This window comes from Austrofundulus limnaeus, unplaced genomic scaffold (assembly GCF_001266775.1).
Source record: "Austrofundulus limnaeus strain Quisiro unplaced genomic scaffold, Austrofundulus_limnaeus-1.0 Scaffold83, whole genome shotgun sequence".
In the NCBI taxonomy this organism is placed as follows: domain Eukaryota; kingdom Metazoa; phylum Chordata; class Actinopteri; order Cyprinodontiformes; family Rivulidae; genus Austrofundulus; species Austrofundulus limnaeus.
Window position 1 is genome coordinate 1,074,467 of NW_013952485.1, and position 13,602 is coordinate 1,088,068.

Below are 13,602 nucleotides of genomic sequence, written 5' to 3' on the forward strand. Positions count from 1 at the left end.
GGAGAGGGAGGTCTGGGCCTCCCTTCTGAAGCTGCTGCCCCCGCGACCCGACCCCGGATAGGCGAAAGAAAATAGATGGATGGTAGTTGGTAAAACTAAGTGAAGAAAGTGTCTTAAAAGTCTCAGTAGTTTTTATCCAGATGGTTGGGTTCATCAGATTTAAATTTGACTGATTTGAAAATTCACAAACCTAGCTCAATATTTCCTTTAAGGTGATGTTTAGTGACTTCCAGTGTGCCGCTGTGGCAGTAAGGTCAAATAAAAACAAGTGTAAAAGGAACATTTTTATACCAAAGTTTTCCGATATTGATACATATTTAGATTATAACCAAAACTGTGAACAAAAATCATTATGAAAATATCTTTAATGTTGTTAAAAGTCCAAGCAGCTTGACACAGTGATGAATTTAGTTTTAGCTAAATTTTCTTATTTTATCTTTTATTTTTATGACTTTACAAAATTAACATGCAGAAACAATTTTGAAGTGATATCAGTCTGAAAAACCATTGAGGGAGTGTCACCAAGAAAGGAGCTCAATGAAAACTTTTAGGAGTTGATTTTTATTCTTCTAAAAAACAGTTGTAAAAGCCAAGCCAATAACTCTGAGCCCCATTAAATCCATAAAAAAATTAACTAGCCTTCACTGAGCATCACCCTGTGTGCCAAAGTTTTACACAAAGATCTCAGTTAGTGCTTAAAATCAGTCAGAGATTTTGCTAACAAACACAAATTCATTTCTACCTTGGATTCCCATCAAACACCATTAAAACAACTAGTCACAAACCTTGGTCAAATTATTTTTTTTATTGAACAAAAGTATCAGCTCTCATCACGTTGTCAGTGATACAGTACCATAGTTGGATCTTAATGATTCATATAYGCACCTCTTCTTACTTTGAATATATACATACTGTGAAGACAAGAATTAAATAACAGTGCTCAATAACATTCAGATATATTGTATAAAAGCCGAGGACCCCATCAACACTTCCATTGGTAAACAGATGCACAGAAGAAACAGGTACGTTTGGGATTTTTGGGTTTTTCAGCTTTAAATCAGATGATGGGAGTTTTTGGTTTGACAGGAAAAAAAAAGTCCAGCAGCTCCACTGAGCTGCCGATTCTTCTTTAGAAACTGAGCTTAAAATAAAAAAGGCCAACTTATTTATTTATTTTTCTTTTCAAGTTAAACTATGCGTAAACGTAGTCAATCCTTTCTTTAAAAGTTTGACTTTAAATGGCCGTGCTTATTGCTGCTAAGTGATGGCAAATAAGTTATCCAAGAGAAGGAGAAACAAATACTTTATTTACTCATTACTATATGAGATACTCTGTTTTATAAAAAGGTACAGATTCAGACCTGTTCTTAAATAAGTCTTTTATTGGAGTCTTCATTTCTTCAACAACTGTTTAGAGTCTTTTGTTTACATTTCCTGCAAAACTCTCTCCAACCACAAGACAAAAACTACAACTGAAGAGGTACTTTTCATTACTGCTTTAGAGCAGATCGATTGTAGTTACTCAAAAGTGTTACCCAAAAAAAAAAGTTTAATAACTGTCAGTATCCTCATGTAGCTACAGACACGTACCGAACAACAGAACAGTAACATGTTCTATGTGACAATATAAAGCATGAGCACTGAACTATGAATCAATCAAAGTATAGTGAGTGCAGTGTGGACCTGGAGCCAGTGGGAACAAGGAGGTGGCACATTTGGTTACATGAATCGACATTCAAAACTCAACAAGAACTCAGGTCTCTCCTATTGCATTAATGYCCCACCCTCCCCTCACTGCCTCCGTTACAAACATTACAGTGAGCGTTGTATCCACATTTAAAGTCGAAATGAGGAAGAAAATTAAATAAAAAATTGTAAGTGGGAGAAGAAAAAAAAACATGTCAGCGGAATGGTGAAAATCAGGAAGAAATAAAAGGTCACTTAATAAAAAATAAAATGAAACGCAGAGAGCTTTAAATTAGCTTAACAAAAGAACTTTTTCTATCTAGCATTCCTTTTACAAATAATGAAGAAAATCAAACGWCAGGCTGTAATTAGACAGCAGAGTTAGGTCCCTCAGAGGAGCGAGTCCTCTCTGAACTGGTAAATGTCAGGTCTCCTGTGATCATTAAGAGCAACGGTGTGACGTTCAACGTGAGCGCTTGTAAATACGAGAGACATTATGGATGACATCAGAGGGAGAGCTCAAACCCCTGACAAGGCCTCGGGCGCTCTGTTAGCAGCACATATGGTCACTGCGTGTCTGCACATCCAAGACGAAGAGGCTCGTTAGATAATGACTATATGAAGCATTCACTGGCTCAGTGCTGKGGGTCGACTGCAAAAAGAGTGAAGGGCTAGAAAAAGTTTCACCTTGGTTTGTGTTTTCACCACTAGAGGGCGATAAACYCAGGAGGTACGGCTGAGGATCTGGATGTTGGTACAGACACCGCTGCAGGAGGGTCCAGAGCTAAGGCTTGAGTTAAGACAGTAAAGGAGTGGCATATAGTGTGTGTTTGAGATCCAGTGTAGATGTGTAAATCACAGCAGCGCTTTCACCAGGTACAGCTTCTCCCCATGTTCGCTGGTGAAGATGGGGGCTTTCTTGTAATGCTCCACTAGTTCATCCATGGAGTTAAACCTGCGCTGGCCGATGCAGTACACCCCGTCCATCAGCTGCACTTTAAAGTGCTTATTCTTCCCCACCGCCTTCAGAGACACCGAGAAATCACTGGGCTGGAAAAGAGACAGAGAGGAACAGGTGAGTATTTTTACTCCTCCAGCAGGTGGCAGCATATCCCCCTTTTTAAACAAGCACAGTTACAGAACTGCAATAACTGTAAATCTTAGACACAAACAGGGAACAAGAGCAAAATCCTTCACTTTTACTGCTGTTTTAAAACTTTAAATTGGACTTCTACTTCACATTTTCTCTTGTTGTGGCTTTGATTAATTTTACACTTAAAAACTTTTTAAGTTCATCTGCTGACAACAAAATGTTCCTCTGGGGACTCCTAAAAAACTGGATTCTCTCTCTGAAGCAGCTTATGTGGCATGGAAACTATTGGAAACATTTTTGATGGTGCCTGGAATGATTTAGAAAAATAACCTATTTAGCTAATTAACTCTACTAAAACAATATTTGTACTATTTAAAGTTTGCTCAGATGAGGTTACAACAAATCAGAYGAATAAACAGTTTCACGTCTGCAACTGTACAGCAGAAATAAACTTAAATATTCTTGTCAAAAGATTTATAAWGACACGCAGGTGGATGCAGGTTTTTTTTACTCTTTAAACCTCAATTTGAAAATAAACACAAGTGAACAAACTTGATTTTATATCCTGTCTGTAGTTAWGAGTGTAGACAGTAATTATGTGCGTATAGCTCTGTTTACACCACAGCTAGAGTGACATCAAAGAAAAAAAAGGCAGAAGATTAGTTTCCCTACATAAAGAAACAGTAACGGAAATTTCCTCRTTCCAGAAAACTTAGTGACATCTGCCTATTATTATCTGAATAATCTTTAAATATTCTGCATGTTTGGAAAGTTGCCTCAGGGAAATCTGCTATGTCTGAGAAAATGAGTTGTTTTATTTTTGAGGGTAAAAATACTCAAGAATTTGCCTTTATACTTAGCACAAAAAGTAAGGAATGTGTGCTTGTAGATGATTTCTTTGTTGTAACAATGCCTCTTGGCAATAAATCTTATRCTGGGCAGCTGACTGGCAGCACCTGKGGGTACCAGAAGCTCAAAACAAGAGTCAACAGTAAAATAAGTTGTTTGGCAGTGAAGATTTGGCAACTTTTTCATGTGTGAAACCCACTCAGCTCTATTGCTCATCCCACAAATGCATGCTCCTTACAAATGTGGCRCCATTTAAAAAGGAAAATGAAGAGACTTTCTAACAGTATAAGACATAAACAAGAGGCATCGTTACAACAAAGAAATAATCTAACAAAAACAAATTTTCTTACTTTTTGTGCTAAGTTTATATTTAAAAATTAATTATGGTGGAGTGTATGTTAAACTCATTAAACAGATCAAAACAAAACACAAACAAACATCACCTGACTAAAAATGTACAAAATGTTGAAATGAGGCAATAAGAATAGTAGATTTAGCTCAGGCTAAAATTCATTCTTAGAAACTTTTCTATAACAGGATATGTTTGAATGATGTGAGCTGTAAGCAGTGGACCAATGGTAAGTGATTTATTATTCTTCATGAACATAATGTTGTATCTTTCACTCCCACCTCTTTGTATTTGAGGATGTTTTTCTTTAGTTTATGAGAAGCATCCACCCTGCTTTGTTTTATTTAATCAATAGAATACTAAAACATACTTTATCTCTATTTATATCTGTATGTTATTTAATGTAAAATACCTCAAATAATAAAAAAAAAACTTTGATGACATTATCACTGAGTGACGTAAACACAACTATTATTCATTAGAAAGGTGATTCATGAGGCAGAACTGATTTTTAAACCACCTTCTTTTAAAATAATCTGTAAAACAACTAGCCCAGAATGAACTTTGATTATTATATATTTAATTAATATATGAATTTTAGGTTTCTAATCTGATCAGTCATGTTGTTCTGTTTGTTTTTCCTCTAGCCTCCATGGCGTCAGTGTGTCATAACTTCACCGGGCTGACTCACCGATGACTCGCTGTCTCGTATGAGGAAGTCACCCTCCTCTCCCCGCTCGTTGAGTTGACACTCGGCCTGATGTCTGGTGATGTTGCCATAGTACCAGTCCCTCCCGGCAAACCTCCCTGAGCGCGAGGGTGCCAGGCGGTACTGTGGGGAGCCCGACGTAGAGGAGGGCACGCCGGGCCGCTCGTCAAGCACCATCACATAGTTTTTAGGCACCAGGCCCACGACGCCTCGCGAGTTCTTACACCTCCACCACTCGGGGTCGTTCTCGGGCTTCTCCAACACCTCCATGACTTCTCCCTTCTCAAAGTTCAGCTCCTCCTCTGTGACAGAGCTGAAAGGGTAGAGCGTTTGAACCAGAWGAAGGACGTCACCGCGACCACCTGCGCGTCCATTTGCTAACAATGTTCCTTGGGATACTCCGTGGTAGTGCCGCGAGGGGTCTCCCTCCCCTATGTCGTCAGCCCCTGGCAGCTCCTCCTGGACGTAATTGGAGGGGAACCAGCCCACGCGGCCCGTCTGACTGCCCCGCCACCAGCCGTCGCTGCACTTCTCCATAACCATCACTCTGGAGCCCTTGACCAGCGTCAGCTCGTCATCCCTCTCTGCTGTGTAAGCAAATTTCACCACAGCAGGAATGTTAAGGTCGTAGATCCTTTCGGCGGCCCCGACCACACCTCCTCCCCCGCTGCCATTAGAAGGGTACTCTGTGTCCGAGCTCGGTGTGGGGGAGGCATCGCGGGCACTTGTCTTCCTCCGGTTTTTACCCAAACCTGCACATGTGGACAGAAACAAACATTAGTCAACATTTTACATTCATTTAGCAACAAACTGCTCTTCTGTGACTGAGCCCAAACATCTGTACAATAGGTTGCCTTCAGGGCCAGATCGCCCTTGCAACAGAGATCTGTGATCTCACTGGGMTTTGCCTGGTTAAATAAGRGTAAAATAAACTTAGGCTTGTACATAATGGGTGCCCTGAAGATGAACAAAGTTAACCTGTAAAAAGTCTTAATGACAAAGAGCAGACATTTATATACATCAGATGAATATTTCTATTCAATACTGYTGCACTACAAAACATAACTAGTATATTTATATACTGACTAAAGCTTTGATCTGTCACTTTCACATTTCCTAAATATGAAGTGATTTTTATTTATGGTTTCAAACCTAACTGCTGATTACTAGGGATGTCCCAATCAGATACTCAGTATCAGTATCAGTGGCAGATGTGGCCATTTTTTGAAAATCGGGCAGAATCAGATTTAGTCATGTGATCGGGCCGATCCAGTTTTTGTGACAGTTTTCAGCATCATCATGCTTTACAGCTGCTGTTAAGAAGTGAAGACGCACACAAGTATGCAACCATGTCCACAGTGTRGGAACACTTTTCAATGGAAAACAATGATGCTGAAACTGCATCTTGCGAAATCTGCAAACTKGATGTTTCTCGTGGTGGGAACAGCAGGGCTCGCTTTAATACTACCAACCTTGCCACTTGGAAAGAAATAAAGCTATCGGTATTGGAAAGACTAATCATTAAAAAAAACTGGATTGTATCAGGGGCCAAAAAATCTGGATCGGGACATCCCTACTGATTACTGGCATTATTTTTCTCATCTCAGTATGGAAGCTTCCATCCTCCAAGCTGAAACATTTCAGGAGAGCAATGTTGAAGTGTCACATGTCAGCTGAGCCTAATTTCCCCTGAACCTCGGGCCTTAGTGGAAACCCAACAAACCGCAGCTGAAAGGTATGCTGATGGTCCACGGTAATTAGGTTCCAGGGGGAAAAGGTTCAGRATACTACAGTGGAAACGCACCCAATGCATAACTTCTACTTGGTATTCAGTCGACATCATCTTACACACTATAAGCACATCTATACAAATCAAAAGGCTGGAAATAGATGGTGCACAGAGGGGAAGAAAAGTGGAGCAGGCACCATGGGTTTGATAATGACAGGCATATCCAAGATCAAAGTCAGCTCCTGTCTCACCTGCCTCTGACTTCTCTATTCAAACATGTTCAAAGGCGAGTCTTTAAACGTGTTTGCACACTTCACTGAGACCTGAAGTTTCTGAAGTCTCTCCTGAACCCAAGTGGAGGTGGTCTCCTGGTTTTCTCTCGTTGCTTTTTAAAATAATAATTAYACACATGGCAGCTTAAAACATTTAAACTATTTACTTGACAGCTGAAGCCGGTGTCAGGATTTGCTCGCACTAATGATGGAAGTGAATATCTTGACAGCTCATCACCCAGACTGTGCCACCGAAATGTCACCGCTGAGCAGAACCATTTACATTGTTTTGAAAATTGCTGGGTTCACACAGAGGAGCATGAAACTTGTTGGCAGAGAGAGAGAGAGAGAGAGAGAGAGAGAGAGAGAGAGAGAGAGAGAGAGAGAGAGAGAGAGAGAGAGAGAGAGAGAGAGAGAGAGAGGGTGGAGAGATGAGGAGAGCAGTGGAGAACGACAAGGGGTCCCCTGGCAGCCGTTTCTCACTCACATTGGAGACCGAGCACATCAGAGGCCACAGCTGACAAAAATGCAAAGGAGGATGATGAGACGGGAATAACAAACAGATCATGGTTGTAGATAGCATCACAACAAATCTGATGGCTGTGAATATGTATGAATGAGACGGTGTTCCAGAAACTACAGTTTGACTCCTGAGATTATTCAGGAGGTCACAAAGGAAAGAAAACTAGATAAACCATCATTGTTGTGAGAAAGAGTGACACTGCAATGAGCACTCTCTCTCTTGCTCAGCTAAAAACACCTGAATCTCCCCACACCTTTCTTCTTCACTCATTTCCACTTCAAGGTACTGGCCTGCTGGTAAGAGCAGCAGTGGGCCACTCAAAACCTCAACCTACCTCTTCATCTTATGAAAGGAGCCTGGATTTTCAAACCCAGAGGACTTTCTCTCTGAGGGAAGTGAGTTGATGAAAGACTCCAAGCTGCCGCATATTGCTTTACTCTTTATGCTTACTACTGACGGCAATAGAGACGTTACTGTATTAAGTGAGTCCTTGCAAAGCCATACCACCCACCAGACACATGTGTGCAATCAACAAGCACAACCTGGCTGTGTAGTGAAGTACTAGAGTGGTAACAGCAGGTGCTGTGATTTAAGAGCACTTAAAGTGAATCAGAGGTGAACTATGTGGTCTTGTAAAAAGCCTCCTTGTAGTGTTGTTCTGTTTTTAATCAAAGAGTGGTGAGGTCTTAACGCATTACTGTATGTAAAGCCAGTAAAGGCTGTCAAAAGGATTAACAAAAATAAATAAATAAAAAAATAGAGAAAAACACCAAGATTAGACTGCTACAGGAAAAAAAAAACAGATTTATGCAAAAACAAACCTGTGAAGAGCATAGGCCTGCATCAAGGTGAAATGTTTAACTACATTTGTGTTAATTTCATCAGCATCCTTAATGTCTTTGCGTTTGTTAGTCATTTCCATGAGAAACAGGTAAACCATACCTTATCTGAGGTATTTTGTATATAGTGAACAATGGGATTAAATGGGAAAAAATAATTAAATCATGTTTAAGGATCTATACATATGTTATGAAACAATTGTGCAAAACAAACAAACAAACAATATTACCAATAAAGCTGCACGATATCAATATATCTGTAATGTAGGAGGCAAATTAAATCAACGTGTAAACCATAAGTTATTGCACTAAATGGTTGTGTGTTACAACTTTTATTTTGACAGGTCATTGGAGGTGGGCAGCTTTGTGTTAAAAAKAATAAATAAATAAAAATAATAACTTTTCATTTTGTTGTAAAACTTCTAGTAAAATAATGTCAACGTTTTTTGGAGAACTGTTGACGAGACAATGAGCATCTTGATGAAAACTAAAAGGAAAAGAGGTCAAACACGATTCAGAATGAAGGTTTAATATTTGGCATGATGGAAACAGGAACTAATCTCCACAGAGTGGCAAACACATTAACACAATTCACGTTTGCACGTCATAGAAGGAAATGTCCTCAGGTCCCAGCACAATAAAACAAGCAATAAAAGATGAGAACAATTCTCAAATAGACAAGATCATATTTGTAACGCACACAAAAAAGAAGTAAGATCAGTACAGATTCATCGTCGACAAGATGGTWAGATGGCTGCGTAACTTAAAGWGTTATTCAAGTCAATTGTTGACGATTTCTGTATTTGTTTTATTTCACAATATACATTGCAGGATTAGAAAAAAAAAATCACAATGTCAATTTTTGTCCAATATTGTGCTACCCTAATTACCAATTTACCAACTTTACATTGAACTTAACCCTTACTTTAGGAACCACTGCACTAATTTCAAATTGGTCCTAACCAATAAGGGTTCAAACACTAATATAAATCAACCAATACTGGATGACTTGCACATAAATTCACCTATTTAAGGTGCTTTTTTTTTTGTTTTTTGTCATCTTTACTTATTTTAGTTTATTCTGTTGAAAATCCATAAGTGAACACTTATTTAGATGAACTAAATGAACTAAATGAACAGCCAGGTGATGATTAGTGAACTTCTCAAAAATCAAGTACTTCTTTCAATATACAAACTTTATAATATCTAGCTTCACAAAAAATTACATTTTGTTTTAAGAGTTTTAAAAGCTCATCTGCATAACGACTTTAACCAGTAGAGGAGTTTTGTTGCAGTGGATCAAATGTAAGCATGAAGAATAAAATTATTCATTAAAGAAACATGTTCAGAATTTGTAAAAATGTTGACATTTTCTTTGTCATTTTGGGGTTTGCTAAGGTTGATTAGCTGTGGTAGCCATCCTGAATCAGGTTGACTCCAGAAGTTTATAAGTTTTAAAATAGAGTTGCACAATATATCCAAAAYTGACCCTCACTGCAATATCAATGAGTGCAATAAAACACCGTAAAGGATTCCAATCAAAGGCTGTTCTACTTCCAGCACCATACAATCATGTTTAGCATGCTAATAATTAGTCAGTCCAAGGACTTTAACTAACCTTTAACCTGGTTTAGATTATAGTGATGACAAAAGATAAAGTGACGAGTGAAGGAAAAGAGGGTCCCACCATTACAATTTTAAACAATATTATCACACATCGCAAGTTTTTATAATTCTGTGCAGCCCTATTTCAGATGTACATACAAAAATTACTGTTTAGGAGTTTCATTAAAACAGTGCAGCAGCTAATGTGATACTTTGCTAACAAAGAAACAAAATACAYTAAATGACATGACTGCCCAGCCCAGCTTTCATGGCTGCAGGCTGTAAAACCTCAGACACCTTCCAGAATGAGAGACATGTGAAACACTTTTTATTGTGAAGTCAGAATGATGTCACTTCCACAGCCTCAGTTCTACACTCAGATTTAGGTTATTAAATGTGCCGCCTTCTGTAAAAACTCGTGGGGTAAAATTCTGCTTGCTTGTTGGTCAGACAGGTGAGTTCTGACCCAGTTTTAGCAATGAGTGGTTTCTATGCTGATGTATTTTACCCATTATTTATTTTTATTTCCTAAGAGATGAAACTAGGGCACCGAGCAGCGGGCAGCCATTTATAGTTGGATTCTGTTTAGATGAATACTGATGATACAACTGCACTAAAARTCATAAAAAGTGAAGAGGAAAGGCTGACGATACCAGTAATTATGAACTATCCACACTCTCCATAATCATAATGCGGACTCGCTGAGGATGAAAAAATAAAAAACCCAGACTATAGAGGGGATGAAGCAATCAATCCATCAYCCAATCAAAATCTCCATTCAAGTGTGTGAGTAAGTTCCATTAGCACCTGACCTCACCTACTGCTCATCACCTCATCATCATGGAAGTGTTCTGGCCTATTTGATTTTCACAGGCTTTTAACACAAGAGCTACTGGCAGGAAGCACGCGGCTAAGACTGAAATGGAACTGGGCCGTAATGTTGCAGTCGATACGTAACTCAGTCGGAGCACAGCAAGGTAATCCATCATTCCAGTACAACCATTAGATGTCTGACTTGTCCTGAAACAAAACTACAGATCTGCTGGGGCCCGCGGTGACAGAGAACTGAGCTGATGGAAACAAAGCTGGAGCAGTAAGAACAGGGAGGGGGGTGTCATCTCGAGCGATCTCTGGTGATGGTGACAGTGGCAGGCTGTGCCACAGTGACCGACATGCAGCCGCTGTCCCCCTGAGGGCAGTAATCCACAGAGCTGAGAGAAGTCCATGCATTAAACGCGACCTCAGTCACTCTTTTTCTCTCCTCTAAACCTCCTCCTCTCAGCTACTTTCTGGACCACATGGTTACTATTTTTATTACAACTGCACATCTTGATGACACTGTCTTAGGACTCCTACCAGATGTTTCTATTTTCTGCCACAGTTCCTCTCTATTTCCATCCCCCATCACTCTGGAAAAAAAAAATCTTATCCCTAAACTGTCCAAACAAATTATTTACAGCTGCTAAAAAAAGAGCAGGTGGATGATTTTTCAATTTCGCTTTTTTGGCTTGAGCTAACAAGCAAACCTAGATTAGCAGAAATCTGTAGCCAACACTAATTTGTTAAGGATACTTGCAGTGTGGGTCACATCTGTGCTATTTGTTTACTATAAACTGAGCAGCAGCTGGGTGGGTGTTGTTCAGAAGCTTAATTGTTCCCAATTACTTCATCGCCAAGATGCTGAAATTCATAATGTACGCAAATTAATTAGGACACAATCTACTGGAAAGCTTGAAACAATTTAAAAACAGCTAATGAGCCGATTTATTTTGTAATAAGTCATAATAAATAGGAGTTATTTTATGTTTTAAAGAATTGCGGCGCTAACAGGTTTCTGTTTGCAGCTGCACCAAAGAGCATCCCGTCAGTATGAAAACATCAATACACTGATGCAAGATAAACGTGTGGAGAAAAKGTTCAAGTCAATCTTACTGACAGACGGGAGACGTTTGAGCATCACACAATCACAACACAGTAAACAAAACACAGCAATCAAGATGAAAACAATGAAGTTTAAGATGACTATGTTAAAATTATTTAATTTGTAATATGAACAAAAACCTGAAGTCCACGTTGTAGATTGTTTTATTTTTTTAATACCCAGAGGTATCAGAAAGATCCCTAAACAGGTTGGAAATTGGAGCACACCTATAGTAAAGTTAAACCTCTATAAAAATATTAAATTTATATATAAATGCCAATTTACTTAATTTAGTTTTATCACTTTTAAAGTAGACATATGCTTTAAAATCATTTCTCACATTTAAATCATACAGTTGGGGTCTGCTTTAGTCTGATTTCCTCCTTATTGTAATTTTATCAGTTCCTCTTTCAACCCTTTTCTGATGTGTGTGTCAGATCAACTCATTTTGAGGCTGTCTCTTAAAATTCAAACCAAGGGCTTCACACCTCACCCCCCTCCAGCTTCTACAGCGGTCCATTGTAGTTTGATATTTAGCAGCAGATAACATTTTATTTACAAATGAATTAAAAGATGTCAACAAGGGAAGACTTGTCCATCCAGCCTTACATGTTGGAGCCAGAGACCCAGAGCCAGAGACCCAGAGCCAGAGACCCAGAGCCAGAGACCCAGAGCCAGAGACCCAGAGCCAGAGACCCAGAGCCAGAGACCCAGAGCCAGAGACCCAGAGCCAGAGGAGAAGGAAGACGACAGAATTGTAGTTGGAAACTCCAGACCTTATTCAGTAAATAATTTGACGTAATAAAAGAAAAAAAATAGAAGAGAAAACTGAACAGGTTGAAAAATATGACCTAAAAAGAATATAAAGATATCTTCGCAGCATCAGGAGAGACTAAATTAAAATGTTATGCACTCCTAGAGATACCAAGTACACAACAAAATGCATTTAACAGCTAAAAAAGGTAAAAAAAAAAAAAGATTTTGCATGATATGCCCCTTTTAATGCTAAAAGTAGTATTGATGCAGGATTTTTTGTTTKTGCTCAAGCTTTGCTCTCTTCACCTGTACTTTATGCACCAAACTCCTTTAAAAGGAGCCGAAATTTGAACCCACATACAAAGTCTGTAATATATTCCTGTCATGACTGGGGACTGAGTGACACTGCGCTGACAGCTGAGAGCAACGGCCAACTCAACAGGCTCCCTGGAGTGCACAGAAGCAGCTTCTAGCCAAGACAGAAACGCAGTGTGAAAATTATTTTAACACACACACGTGCRCACACAAAACACAATGTAACATCTCATCTTCTCCAGTGTGTACAAAGCGTTAAAAATCATAATGAAGTTTTCCTGCTTTGCCTAAAAATAATCTTCAATTTAACAGTGACAATTCGCACACTTGAGGACTTTTTTTTTCTTCCCAGCAGCGTGGAAAATAATTCTTCTTACCCAGTGTGTCTTTGATGTTCTTCACCAGCGAGCCTTTCTTCAGGCTGTTCTTGCGTTCCACGTAGTTTGACGGCACATACCCCGTCTGGTTGGCGGCGTTGCGGACGCGCCACCACGTCTTCGAGTCGTCGAGGAGGAAGAGACGCTCATTTTTACGGATGTCAAGTTCCTGGTCCTGCTGGGCCGTGTAGTCCCACTTGGCTACAACAATCACCTCTTCTGTCATCTTTCATGGAGTCCTCCTGTGAAGAACAGGTGGTGTGTGAGYAATAAATTAATTGTATTTAAATCTAACAGTGACAGATAAACAGGGCTGTAAAATACAGGTAATAAATGCAAAAAAGTAAATCATTACTAAATAAGTTGTAATACTTTGTTTTTAAGGAGCCAGAATTTATTTTATTTTTAAGTAACTTTGATCAATAGCTTTTTAAATGTCTTTCAGATTTTTACTTTGAAACTGTTGCCTTTTTATTCTTTTTCTGTCCTGTTCTTAAAATTTCCACGGCAGCATATTGTGCCGTAAAAAAAAGAGGAAAATGAACAAGTTGAGGACAAATAAATAAAATATTCTGGCCT

General features: G+C 39.1%; 1 protein-coding gene across 1 annotated transcript; it reads right to left on the bottom strand.

Moving 5' to 3' along the window:
* Positions 1-785: 785 nt before the first annotated feature.
* nck2a (NCK adaptor protein 2a) lies at positions 786-13,265 on the bottom strand (the record flags this gene model as incomplete). Its single annotated transcript, XM_014011658.1, is given in 3 exon segments — positions 786-2,736; positions 4,669-5,438; positions 13,024-13,265. Coding segments are annotated over 3 exon segments (1,191 nt in total). The 3' UTR covers positions 786-2,541.
* Between the last annotated feature and the right edge of the window lie 337 nt (positions 13,266-13,602).